The sequence below is a fragment of the Garra rufa genome, chromosome 6 (genome assembly GCF_049309525.1).
Source record: "Garra rufa chromosome 6, GarRuf1.0, whole genome shotgun sequence".
Taxonomy (NCBI): domain Eukaryota; kingdom Metazoa; phylum Chordata; class Actinopteri; order Cypriniformes; family Cyprinidae; genus Garra; species Garra rufa.
The window spans coordinates 14,899,224-14,913,925 of record NC_133366.1 but is presented as its reverse complement, the minus strand read 5'-3'; the positions used below and the strand labels follow the sequence as shown (position 1 = coordinate 14,913,925).

The 14,702-nt window shown below is 36.5% G+C and overlaps 1 protein-coding gene across 1 annotated transcript in view; it reads left to right on the top strand.

Moving 5' to 3' along the window:
- The first annotated feature begins 14,262 nt into the window (after nt 1-14,262).
- Nucleotides 14,263-14,702, top strand: part of mcoln1a (mucolipin TRP cation channel 1a) — a 10,261-nt gene continuing 9,821 nt past the window's right edge. The window contains exon 1 of the mRNA XM_073842237.1: nt 14,263-14,493. Within this exon, the coding sequence (XP_073698338.1) occupies nt 14,404-14,493 (90 nt within the window). The 5' untranslated portion in view covers nt 14,263-14,403. The remainder of the gene's footprint in view (nt 14,494-14,702) is intronic.

Below are 14,702 nucleotides of genomic sequence, written 5' to 3'. Positions count from 1 at the left end.
CAAACATTTTTCATTGCGAAAGCACAAATGTTGCTCTCTTTTCTGCTGTCTTTTTTTGCTTTTGTTTGCAAGTTGAAAAGTTTTGCTTGCGAGTAAAGCTGTATCTCAGTGGGCGGTCTCTACACTGTAAAAAGTTTGCTGTAAATTTTACAGTAACTTACTGGCAGCTGGATGCCAGTAAGTTACTGTAAAAATGTTTACAGTATTAATACTGTAAGTGCATTTACAGTACTAAAAGGTCTTTACTGTGATTTCATTTACAGTATTTTTACTGTAATTTCATTTACATTATTTTTACTGTAATTTCATTTACAGTGTTTTTACTGTATCTTCAATTACAGTATTTTTACTGTATTTTCAATTACAGTATCAGTACTATAGAGTTTATTTTCATTTATTTTAAACATTTTTTACCTGTAAAAACAATCCAATTAACCTACAGCACTGTAATTCAAGATTTTTACCACCCCAACCCCATAAAAATCACAATAACTCATAAGCATTAGTTCTGATAATATTCTTTTTAATTGTTGAACATTTTCTTTTTAAAAGTACAGAGACTTTGTATCATGGCAAACATACACATACTGAAAAGCAAAAATAAGTAAGTACACTACCAGTCATAAGTTTTTGAACACTAAGATTTTTTTAAAGAATTCTCTTCTGCTTACCAAGCCTGCATTAATTTGATCCAAATTTAATTTATTCCTTTGATCAAAGCTGAATTTTCAGCATCATTACTCGTCTTCAGTATCACATGATCCTTCAGAAATCATTCTAGTATGCTGATAAACATTATTTAATTTTTAGATTTTTCAGGATTCTTTGATGAATAGAAAGATATTATTTAGCAAGGATGATTTAAATTGATCAAAAGTGATAATAAAGACATTCATAATGTTACAAACTATTTCTGTTTCAGATAAATGCTGTTTATCTGAACTTTCTATTCATCAAAGAAACCTGAAAAAAAAAATGTACTCCACTGTTTTTAGCATTATAATAATTTCAGCAACATCATAATAATAGTTTTTGAGCAGAAAATCAAATTATTAGAATGATTTCTGAAGGATCATGTGACTGCAGTAATGATGCTAAAAATTAAGGTTTGATCACAGCAATAAATTACATTTTAAAATATATTCAAAAAGAAAACAGTTATTTTAAATAATAAAAATGGTTCAAAAGTGTATTGTTTTTGCTGTACTTTGGACCAAATGAATGCAGGCTTAGTGAGCAGAAGAGACCTTCTTTAAAAACATTTAAAATCTTACTGTTCAAAAGCTTTGTCTGGTAGTGTAAATAAAATAAAATCATACAGTAAACATGTGTTTGTGTTGTGTTAAATTTTAGTAGTTTTGAGTCAAAGTTGACAAGCTCTCTGATGAGAAACGGCAGAATGGGATTCAGGCTGATGCTTGTTGTTTGCACCCTCTTTCCAGAAGTCCATCTGATCTGTGACTGTCAATGCATTTGCTGCCACAAAGGTTGACTGTCTGAACGAACCTGCAAGCACAAGAAAAACAGTGTTTAAAGAATTTGCCTCAACTGTCAAACTTGGTGCTGTATGCATTTTTAAAAAAAATGATATACTACATACGAACGCAGTAGTAAGAAAAAAAACTGAAGAAACTTTTTCTTGAAATTTTTTATAAAGAATTTTATGAATGGGTCAGTAAGTCACTGATTCTAGGTGTTTAAAAAAGGTAAATTCATTCAGTAATGAAACACTGCTGTGTGCAGAGATGCCCAACATGGCTTTGTTAAGAACCGTTTTTACTAAATGGAGCAAAAAGACAATATTTTCTTCTTGATTTAAAGGAGAACTCCGGTGTGATTTTGACCTACAGTGTATTGAATCATGATACCAACTGTAAACGTACCTTGCATATCTCATCTCGTCTTGTCCACTGCAGTCCGAAATCTGGGGTCAGTTATCCGATGCTCACAACAGGTTGTCAATGAGAGTCAATAGGGCATCGAAGAAGCCATGTAAATAAATCACTGTTTTACGCCATTTACGAGGCACAAAGTAGCTCCACACTTCATTGGTAGACTTCCAAGGGCCCTGACATTTAAAACGAGACATTGAGAACTCAGAAAAAGCACCGGGAGTTTATTTACAAGTAGATTTATACAGACAGTAACTGCAAGAAGTTTAGCCGCCATCTTAAATTTAGTCACGATAAGTCGAGTGTCGAGCACGAAGGAAACTACAACCTGATAAGTTGATAACCTGATAAATTCCTTGGTGCTCCACACTCGACTTATCGTGACTAAATTTAAGATGGCGGCGGCCGGATTTTTTCTTGCAGGAACTGTCTGTATAAATCTTCTCGTAAATAAACTACCGGTGCTTTTTCTGAGTTCTCAATGTCTCGTTTTAAATGTCAGGGCCCTTGGAAGTCTACCAATGAAGTGTGGAGCTACTTTGTGACTCGTAAATGGCGTAAAACAGTGATTTATTTACATGGCTTATTCGATGCCCTATTGACTCTCATTGACAACCTGTTGTGAGCATCGGATAACTGACCCCAGATTTCGGACTGCAGTGGACAAGACGAGATGAGATATGCAAGGTACGTTTACAGTCGGTATCATGATTCAATACACTGTAGGTCAAAATCACACCGGAGTTCTCCTTTAAATCACTTAATATTACATTCTTGTTTATTGAATTTTGTTGCCCTGACACTTAGTAAAGTCTGCCACAGACCATGCTAAATGCTAACCAATCTGTTCATATAAACATTCTAAACAGGTGTGTTTCCTAGAAAGTCTGTGCATATAATAGGCCTACTATGATTAAAAATCTATATTTGTTGTTTTACAGTAACAATAATCTAAATTGACAGACAGTAAGATTGCTATTATGAATTTAAAGGTTACAGTAAGTTAAAGATACCTGAAGCAGCTGCATTTTGCTGTTTAAATGCTGGTTTAATAGAAATAATTTTAATGCGCATGCAAACTCAATCTTGATGGTAATAAAAAACATTCCCAGGAGATAAATACCTTACAAATGTGTACTTTAAATACAATATAACTTGCTTAGGATAAAAGCATCTGAAAAATGCATGAATGTAAATGCAATGTAAAACAAAATATGTTTTAGGTTACCTTATTCTGCATGTCTGTAAAATGGACAGCTGGCTGTATGATGATTCTGCATCTGATGGTCAGCATCCAGTTAGTGCTTGGAGAAATCTCCTGTAACAGACAGTGTCACAACACCCTTTTAGTGTTACTATAGTTTATGATCAGAAAAGACAACTACTGTACAGTAATACAATTTACATTTTTAATAAAATAAACATTTATAATATGTATTAGCAAAACTTGCTATATTAATATATTGCTAGCCCGTTACTCTCTTTAAAATGTTAACCCGTTCTGTGAGTTAGTGGAGAACAGCAGCCTGTGGCTAATTTAGTAACGTTAACATTAGTTAAGTTGACGAAAGCAAAAGCTTAACGTTACCTGTTGTTTGCACTGCGACGACGGCAATCACCAGAAAAGGCTCCAATACACCTCTGATGCAGACGACATGACCACGAGACCACAAACTTGAAAATAAAACACAAAAGAAGCACTTAACCGCGGTGTTTCAGCTTTACCTCAGTGTTTCATGTTAGCGCGCTGTTTATGTCACGTCTGTCACTGAATTTAGGGACCGTCTATAAAGTTACATACGACATTGATACACACATTTCTTACTTAAACATCATTTGAAGAGAATTACCTTGCCAGCTATAAAGAAGCAGCGTTGAAACGATATTATGCCGCTCTGTGACTAACGTTGAGTTTGTCAACTTCGGCTTATGGACATTATTAGCTTACCAGTTCATGTTATCGTCGATACTATGGCAGTCATTCACAAGAAGAAGATCCAAAATACACCTCCGACGTTACAGACGACATCCAGACCAGAAACTTGAAAATAACAAGCAAAAGAAGGGCTTGAAAATACTATTTAAAATCTCCACAGAAAAAGCGGTGTTGCTTAATGCACTTTACGTTACCTCAGTATTTCACCTCAGTTCGCCGTTAAGCTTGAGTAACGTTAAGGGCTCGTCAGACGAGTTAACTTGCATTAAAGGGCAGCACAATATACAAACGCGTTTCTCGGTTTCACTAAAGTTTATTTCGACTAATATATGTCACCTTAAGTTACTCACCAGTCCATGTTTTCACCGTTATGGCGGCGCCCCGGCCGTCAGTCAGAAAAAAAGGCTACCGACATGCAAAACACGATGAATATTGTTAGTTTGCTGTTAACAAGTGAAAACATCTTAAAATTGTTCAGTTTTTCATAAAACAGTCATTCAATAGCTGTCTATTCTTGGGCTATGGTTAGACGTCTATTAGACGTATATATGTAGTCTTTCAATAGCTGTCTATTCTTGGGTCCTGTCAGTGAAAATTTAATAGACGTCTAACCATAGCCCAGGAATAGACTAGACATATGTATTAGACAGCTATCATTCAATAGCTGTCTATTCTTGGGCTATAGACGTCTATTGGATTTTCACTGACAGCCCAAAATCAGCCTTGTTTTAGCCTAGACCTATATTGCCTGTCTATTAGACGTATACATGTAGTTGTTTAATAGCGGTCTAATTGATGACTAGTCTATTCTTGGGCTATGGTTAGACGTCTATTAGACGTATATATGTAGTCATTCAATAGCTGTCTATTCTTGGGCTATGGTTAGACGTCTATTAGACGTATAAATATAGTCATTCAATAGCTGTCTATTCTTGGGCTATGTTTAGACGTCTATTAGACGTATATATGTAGTCATTCAATAGCTGTCTATTCTTGGGCTATGGTTAGACGTCTATTAGACGTATATATGTAGTCATTCAATAGCTGTCTATTCTTGGGCTATGGTTAGACGTCTATTAGACGTATATATGTAGTCATTCAATAGCTGTCTATTCTTGGGCTATGGTTAGACGTCTATTAGACGTATATATGTAGTCTTTCAATAGCTGTCTATTCTTGGGCTAAGTTTAGACGTCTATTAGACGTATATATGTAGTCATTCAATAGCTGTCTATTCTTGGGCTATGGTTAGACGTCTATTAGACGTATATATGTAGTCTTTCAATAGCTGTCTATTCTTGGGCTAAGTTTAGACGTCTATTAGACGTATATATGTAGTCATTCAATAGCTGTCTATTCTTGGGCTATGTTTAGACGTCTATTAGACGTATATATGTAGTCATTCAATAGCTGTCTATTCTTGGGCTATGGTTAGACGTCTATTAGACGTATATATGTAGTCATTCAATAGCTGTCTATTCTTGGGCTATGTTTAGACATCTATTAGACGTATATATGTAGTCATTCAATAGCTGTCTATTCTTGGGCTATGTTTAGACGTCTATTAGACGTATATATGTAGTCATTCAATAGCTGTCTATTCTTGGGCTATGGTTAGACGTCTATTAGACGTATATATTAGGGCTGCAACGATTCGTCGACGTTGTCGACAAAAATCGATAATAGAAATAGTCGACAATGAATTTCATTGTCGATGTTGTCGCCAGACAACCGAGTGAGGCATCTTTCTGCCGAGAGTCGCACATACGCAGCTTCTATGCTGAGCGATAACATACAGAAATGGCGGCGTCCAACGCAGCAGCTGCGCGTACCAAAACACGCCCGTTTCACACATACTCCGTCTGCAGTGCGTTTTTTTTTTCCACACCCATGTTAACGGATTAGAACGTTCACAATGTACGGACTGCAAACGCGTTCTGTGTGAAAGCAAAACGAGTCTGTGCTTCTTCTGCACCGCATACGTAACGCACACGGACTGTAGACGCACTGCAGACTGAGTATGTATGAAACAGGAGTAAAGTTTGGGAGCATTTTAGCCTGCTACGGCGAATTAAAATATTACCTGCATGGTTTGTAAAGCAGTCCTTGCGCATCACGGCAGCACCTCTGTGATGCACGAACATTTAAAGAGAAAGCACGTCGGACAGTTGAATGAAACGGAGTTTGGCTGGCCTCAGTAAGATTTAAATAACATGGAAGCCAATACGTTTTGTTTTGGATATACATTTTTGTTTACTGTTTTATTGCTGCTGATGGTTTACAGGAAGAAAATGTTTACTTGATTTTAATTTATTTTTTCTTATAAAACAAATGTGCCTGTCCATTAAAAAAATTATAGAGTTTCTTAATTTATGCATTTATGTCTGTACTGACCGAGCACTGTGCCTAATTGGTTTTAGACAGGGCATTTTTATTTACTTTTAGTATGAATTGGCCTATCAGCAGCAAAATATGCATTTTTTATTGAAGTACTCCCTTCTTTCTTGTGTTTACTATAATTTTCCACATAATTAAAGCAATCTCATGCTAATTTGAGAAAAATTGAATAATTATCCGATTAGTCGACTAATCGTTTCAATAGTCGGTGACTAGTCGACTATTAAAATAGTCGTTAGTTGCAGCCCTAGTATATATGTAGTCATTCAATAGCTGTCTATTCTTGGGCTATGGTTAGACGTCTATTAGACGTATATATGTAGTCTTTCAATAGCTGTCTATTCTTGGGCTAAGTTTAGACGTCTATTAGACGTATATATGTAGTCATTCAATAGCTGTCTATTCTTGGGCTATGGTTAGACGTCTATTAGACGTATATATGTAGTCATTCAATAGCTGTCTATTCTTGGGCTATAGACGTCTATTGGATTTTCACTGACAGCCCAAAATCAGCCTTGTTTTAGCCTAGACCTATATTGCCTGTCTATTAGACGTATACATGTAGTTGTTTAATAGCGGTCTAATTGATGACTAGTCTATTCTTGGCTATGGTTAGACGTCTATTAGACGTATATATGTAGTCATTCAATAGCTGTCTATTCTTGGCTATGTTTAGACGTCTATTAGACGTATATATGTAGTCATTCAATAGCTGTCTATTCTTGGGCTATGGTTAGACGTCTATTAGACGTATATATGTAGTCATTCAATAGCTGTCTATTCTTGGGCTATGGTTAGACGTCTATTAGACGTATATATGTAGTCATTCAATAGCTGTCTATTCTTGGGCTATGGTTAGACGTCTATTAGACGTATATATGTAGTCATTCAATAGCTGTCTATTCTTGGGCTATGGTTAGACGTCTATTAGACGTATATATGTAGTCATTCAATAGCTGTCTATTTTTGGGCTATGTTTAGACGTCTATTAGACGTATATATGTAGTCATTTAATAGCTGTCTATTCTTGGGCTATGTTTAGACGTCTATTAGACGTATATATGTAGTCATTCAATAGCTGTCTATTCTTGGGCTATGGTTAGACGTCTATTAGACGTATATATGTAGCATTCAATAGCTGTCTATTCTTGGGCTATGGTTAGACGTCTATTAGACGTATATATGTAGTCATTCAATAGCTGTCTATTCTTGGGCTATGTTTAGACGTCTATTAGACGTATATATGTAGTCATTCAATAGCTGTCTATTCTTGGGCTATGGTTAGACGTCTATTAGACGTATATATGTAGTCATTCAATAGCTGTCTATTCTTGGGCTATGGTTAGACGTCTATTAGACGTATATATGTAGTCATTCAATAGCTGTCTATTTTTGGGCTATGTTTAGACGTCTATTAGACGTATATATGTAGTCATTTAATAGCTGTCTATTCTTGGGCTATGTTTAGACATCTATTAGACGTATATATGTAGTCATTCAATAGCTGTCTATTCTTGGGCTATGGTTAGACGTCTATTAGACGTATATATGTAGTCATTCAATAGCTGTCTATTCTTGGCTATGTTTAGACGTCTATTAGACGTATATATGTAGTCATTCAATAGCTGTCTATTCTTGGGCTATGGTTAGACGTCTATTAGACGTATATATGTAGTCATTCAATAGCTGTCTATTCTTGGGCTATGTTTAGACGTCTATTAGACGTATATATGTAGTCATTCAATAGCTGTCTATTCTTGGGCTATGGTTAGACGTAGGGCTGGGCGATTAATCGAAAATAATCGAAATCGACATTCAGAACCTATAATCGTTAAAATTTTTCCAGGAAGATTATTTCAATTACTTTCCCTTTAAAAAACACAGCGCTCCGTTCCGTTATTCCGCCGACATGTCGATGGAGAGCTTAAACAGTATTTATACAGTAAAAGTATTTACAGGATATACAAGGGTAATTTTATTTAGAGGAGATATTGCTTATTTTCTACTTTTAATATGAAAAAGATTGAAAATTATTTATTTTGTTTCCAATAGTGCAAGTTATTTATTTTCACTAATTTAAGAAAAATGTGACTTTTCGTTTTAAGCAATGCTTGCTTTAATTTCAGTTGTTCAACACTGATTTTCAAGTAATAATCATAGATTCGTAGATAGTGTGTTTCCTTCAATTATTTTAAAATCAAGTAATGCACCCTTCATCCCAAAATCTCTCGCTTGTAATATGTGAGCATATTTACTGTACAAAAACTTGTCAGTGAACTATGAGGGCAAAAAATAAATATTATATAAATATAATTAAATATAATTTTATTAATAAATAAAATAATCGTTCATTAATCGTAATCGGGTTAAAATGTTCAATTAATCGAGATTTTGATTCTAAGCAAATTGCCCAGCCTAGTTAGGACGTCTATTAGACGTATATATGTAGTCATTCAATAGCTGTCTATTCTTGGGCTATGGTTAGACGTCTATTAGACGTATATATGTAGTCATTCAATAGCTGTCTATTCTTGGGCTATGGTTAGACGTCTATTAGACGTATGTAGTCATTCAATAGCTGTCTATTCTTGGGCTATGGTTAGACGTCTATTAGACGTATATATGTAGTCATTCAATAGCTGTCTATTCTTGGGCTATGGTTATACGTCTATTAGACGTATATATGTAGTCATTCAATAGCTGTCTATTCTTGGGCTATGGTTAGACATCTATTAGACGTATATATGTAGTCATTCAATAGCTGTCTATTCTTGGGCTATGGTTAGACGTATATATGTAGTCATTCAATAGCTGTCTATTCTTGGGCTATGGTTAGACGTCTATTAGACGTATATATGTAGTCTTTCAATAGCTGTCTATTCTTGGCTATGTTTAGACGTCTATTAGACGTATATATGTAGTCATTCAATAGCTGTCTATTCTTGGGCTATGGTTAGACGTCTATTAGACGTATATATGTAGTCATTCAATAGCTGTCTATTCTTGGGCTATGGTTAGACGTCTATTAGACGTATATATGTAGTCATTCAATAGCTGTCTATTCTTGGGCTATGTTTAGACGTCTATTAGACGTATATATGTAGTCATTCAATAGCTGTCTATTCTTGGGCTATGGTTAGACGTCTATTAGACGTATATATGTAGTCATTCAATAGCTGTCTATTCTTGGGCTATGGTTAGACGTCTATTAGACGTATATATGTAGTCATTCAATAGCTGTCTATTTTTGGGCTATGTTTAGACGTCTATTAGACGTATATATGTAGTCATTTAATAGCTGTCTATTCTTGGGCTATGTTTAGACGTCTATTAGACGTATATATGTAGTCATTCAATAGCTGTCTATTCTTGGGCTATGGTTAGACGTCTATTAGACGTATATATGTAGTCATTCAATAGCTGTCTATTCTTGGGCTATGGTTAGACGTCTATTAGACGTATATATGTAGTCATTCAATAGCTGTCTATTCTTGGGCTATGGTTAGACGTCTATTAGACGTATGTAGTCATTCAATAGCTGTCTATTCTTGGGCTATGGTTAGACGTCTATTAGACGTATATATGTAGTCATTCAATAGCTGTCTATTCTTGGGCTATGGTTAGACGTCTATTAGACGTATATATGTAGTCATTCAATAGCTGTCTATTCTTGGGCTATGGTTAGACATCTATTAGACGTATATATGTAGTCATTCAATAGCTGTCTATTCTTGGGCTATGGTTAGACGTATATATGTAGTCATTCAATAGCTGTCTATTCTTGGGCTATGGTTAGACGTCTATTAGACGTATATATGTAGTCTTTCAATAGCTGTCTATTCTTGGGTCCTGTCAGTGAAAATTTAATAGACGTCTAACCATAGCCCAGGAATAGACTAGACATCAGTTAGACCACTATTGAACGACTACATGTATACGTCAAATAGACAGTGAATATGGGTCTAGGCTAAAACAAGACTGAATTTGGGCTGTCAGTGAAAATTTAATAGACGTCTAACCATAGCCCAAGAATAGACTAGACATCAGTTAGACCACTATTGAACGACATGTATACGTCTAATAGACAGTGAATATAGGTCTAGGCTAAAACAAGACTGAATTTGGGCTGTCCTGTCAGTGAAAATTTAATAGACAGGTAGACTTTTAAATATACAGGTTTTATTAATACAAATATTTTTAAAACAATTTTAAGACAATACAAAATGATATTTTTTATGCAGAATAAAATATTATAAATACAATACACTTAAATATAAACATTATGACAAAAAATATGGATTTTTAACAATAAAATAAAAATATAAAAGTGATTTTTTTTTTAGTAACTCATAAATATTTAAAAGAAATAAATCTTCAATCATTTGTATTTTTTAAGATTTTGTATCAATTTGGGAGTTTCAAACTAAATCTTATTGTGCTTGTACAATGACAAAGATATTCTATCCAATTAGCTCAGACATAAATTCAATATAACAGTTAAAATAAATGATTGACTTTGTCAAAGATGAGAGCATTAGTAAGGAAATGTTGTTATGGAGAGGGTTGTTTTTTTTACCATTGCTGCCCGGATTTCCTTATTTTCCAGGCGCTCTTTCAGATGTTGAAACTCCTCTTTAGTTTGTCCAAGTCTTCTGAGTGTGTTCACTTTTGCCTCTTCTTGCGCTTGAGTTTATAAAAACACATACAAATGATAAACTTTCACTCTATTATCTATTAAATTTCGCAGTAAATCCTCTGATCACATGCATGCCAAACCGTGAGGCTTAGTCACGGATCACTGATAACTACGATCCGCTCCCTTCACTAAAATGACACCGTTCCTACACATGATAAATACTATAAACCATGAACACATGTCAAAGTGAAAACACAGATACTTACATGACCAATATCCTTTATCATTTGTTGTTCGCCCGTTGCTCTCCGACAGTAGCCTGAATAACGCCAAACCACTTCATGTCAACGTCATGATTCGTGGTCTGGGAACCACATTTTAGGCTCGTTTGAGATGTGCCTAGCCTCGCCTGAAATGTAGGCGAGAGTAGGCGGCTGCAATGAAGGGAGGAGTGAAATAAGCGCAGTCAAGACGGACAGTTCTGAGCTCTGGAAGCAGAAACTGATACCTACGAGATCAAAGGCGGATATAGCGTTATTCACACTCACGTGCTGCCTTGTTGATAAACGTGATATAATTTCAGCGCTGTTGCTTTTATATTAAAATAAATATAATATAAGACACTCAAAGTGCTTGCTATTTAATTCCATATGAAAGGGCGTATTTATCATCCATTTTTTACTTTAATACAAACCTGTATTTTAGATTTTTATAGTAATATGACAACAATCACATATCACACACAGAGATCGCACTGTCATAGTGTTGGGGAATATTCATGCAGAATTTAAACACATAACCACATATATTAGATTAAAAAATAAAACATTTAAGAAAAGAATGCAACATCACATTTGTTTGAACCAATGAGCAGTCAGATGTGTCGTCAGCCAGTCGTTTCCCATCGTGCTTTTGGTCAGCGCAGTCGGTGGAGAGCTGCTGCGCCCGACTGCTCAATCCGACACAACCGCCTCGCCATCGCGAGAGTTTTTTGGCACACGTCAACACGATGTCAGAGCAAGTCAGACGTAACTCGGACACTTTTCTAACCGGCATGCATCTCGCGTTGATCACCGGTGATCGATTCTGCGTAGATTTTGCTCATCTCAAACGAGCCTGTTTATTTTCTCGTATTTGAGGCATGGTTTACGAATGCTCAGAGCCGTTAAAATCAAAGCCGTGGCTACATATAGACCATGTTATGAAATGACACTTATATCTTTGTAGATATTGTTGTTGACATTGCGAACATGATGGTATATCAACCACTTTATGCGCTGCCTGGCCAAAAACTACAGTGAATTAGATTGGACTATAAGTGGGCTACAAATAGCTGGTCTGACTACGAGCTAAACTGAGGCTATGCACAGGCTATGCATTGAACATGTCAAAGAAATGAAACCAAACCCCTTGTAAACGCTGTTGACTTTGCTGTTGACATCTCACGAGTTATTTTGCCAAAAAAATTACATGTATTCAAATTCAAGGTTATTTGGGCTAGAAGGGGGTTACAAATAGCCGGACTATATCAGGTCTAGTTAACCGAGACGATGAAATAAAGGCTCACTGATCTAGGGCTGGACAATATATCGAACAATATTGTGAGGCGCGTTTAGTCAATGAAGCCGGTGCTTTGATTAGTAGTAAATCTCCATCACGTGCGTTCCGCTCAGGTTCCGCTGGAGCGGCAATTAAAGGTTGTATCAGCGATTTCTAGCCTAAAACATAAGTGTCAATTTCAGCTTACCTTTCTTCAGGATCCGCTCGCTGCCTGTCCCATAAATTGTCTGTGAAAAAACCGCGTCTCTCTGGTCAGCCTAGGGTCCGAGATATGCCAAAAAAACAATCGGCACTACCAACCTTTCCACAGCAAAAACAAACAGTGTTCCAACCAATCAGCGTCAGGGATTTGGTGTTGTGGACTTTCGCTCCGCCTCCCTCACATCCCTGCACCAGTAGGAAAGTCCACAACACCAAACCCCTGACGCTGATTGGTTGGAACACTGTTTGGTTATTTGTGGTGTGTTGATAGCGCCGATTGTATTTTTTGGCATATCTCGGACCCTAGGCTGACCAGAGAGACGCGGTTTTTTCACAGACAATTTATGGGGCAGGCAGCGAGCGGATCGTGATGAAAGGTAAGCTGAAATCGACACTTTATGTTTAAGGCTAGAAATCGCTGATACAACCTTTAATACACAGAGATGTAAATCTCTGACAAGCTACGCCATATCGAGCTTAATATCGAATGCAATATACTAATCTCAAGAGACGCACTAGCGACTGACGCTAGAGATTGCAGCCTTTAGCCTCCTTGTTAGTGCATCCGCCTCCCGTGCCGGAGACCCGGTTTCAAGACCAGCTCGGAGCGGGTGCGGTAGGACCCGGGTGTGAGGGGTTACATTGGTGCCGTGACCCGGATGGGAGTGAGGTTTAGGGGGGTGAGTGTATCGGAGGCCAGCCAGTAGGTGCTGTGCAGGTAAACCTCACTCCCCTGATCTCAAGAGACGTACTAGCGACTGACGCTAGAGGTTGCAGCCTTTAGCCTCCTTGTTAGTGCATCCGCCTCCTGTGCCGGAGACTCTGGTTCGAGACCAGCTCGGAGCGGGTGCGGTAGGACCCGGGTGTGAGGGGTTACACAAGCAAAACTTTTCAACTCGCAAACAAAAATTTTAGACCAGCCAAAAAGACAGCAGAAAAGAGAGCAACATTTGTGGTGTTTAAAAATGTACACGCACTGCAAATAATTTTATAAATTTCTTTATTTTTGAGATTTAAGAAGACTTTTTTTGCAAACTTTTTAAATTACACAATAATTAGTTTCACTCTCAAACACAGTATGTTTGTTTGAATAATAAAAACACAAAAATAACCCCATAGTCATTGACACTTCTTCATTGGGTGAAATGAACACAAGCTGATAATGTTTTGTTACATTTATAAACATTTCTTGTCATAATCCCAGTTGCAGAAACTGATGTTTTTCAGGATTCCTTAAAAGAAGCATTTATTTGAAATAGAAATCATTTGTGTAATTGAAGTTGTCTTTACTGTTTACAGTTGATTAATTTAATGCATCCTTAGTGAATTCTCAAAAAATAAAAGAATGTAATTAAAAGGGTGTTTGGCTGATGATACACGGGACAACTTTTTTTTGCAATATTTAGGCACTTTCCCATTGAGAATGGGTAACAAATTTCTGTCTGGATAATTTAGATCAGTCATGGGCCCTGTATCTCACCTGGTTGCCCATTGACAGCAACATTTGCCAAAGTTGCCCGGCAACATTGCTCAAAAAGTTTCCCAGTGTATCATCAGCCTTTTAAACAAAGAGACAATTTACATTGATCTATCTCACTGGTACTGTTTGTGTGTCTCTTTCTTTTTCAGAAGGGGATAGATTACTGTTTCCGGTGACAGGCTATGGTTCGAATGACCACAGGGATGAGTATAGCAACCCCAGGCCATCCCCAGTAGCAAGTGGCTGGATAGGTGCTGACCAAGAAGAGGAAGCATTGCGCAGGAAGTTAAAATATTTCTTCATGAGCCCCTGTGAAAAGTACCAAGCCAAAGGCAGAAAACCTTTTAAACTGGTGTTGCAAATACTGAAGATTCTTATAGTAACTATACAGGTATTTAAAGGACTCATTTCTTTCTAGTGTTATTTTCTATCTACAGCTCATATACCCAACATACAGCTTACTAAAGTCAGCATTGCAGCTCAAAATCTTAGTCTCATCTAAATTAACATTTGGTTTCACACTCTGAAGTGTCACAGGGTTTGCTAAGTTGGCTAGTAAACATGAATTTGTCTTTTAGAGTTTAAAGCCACACATTGAAG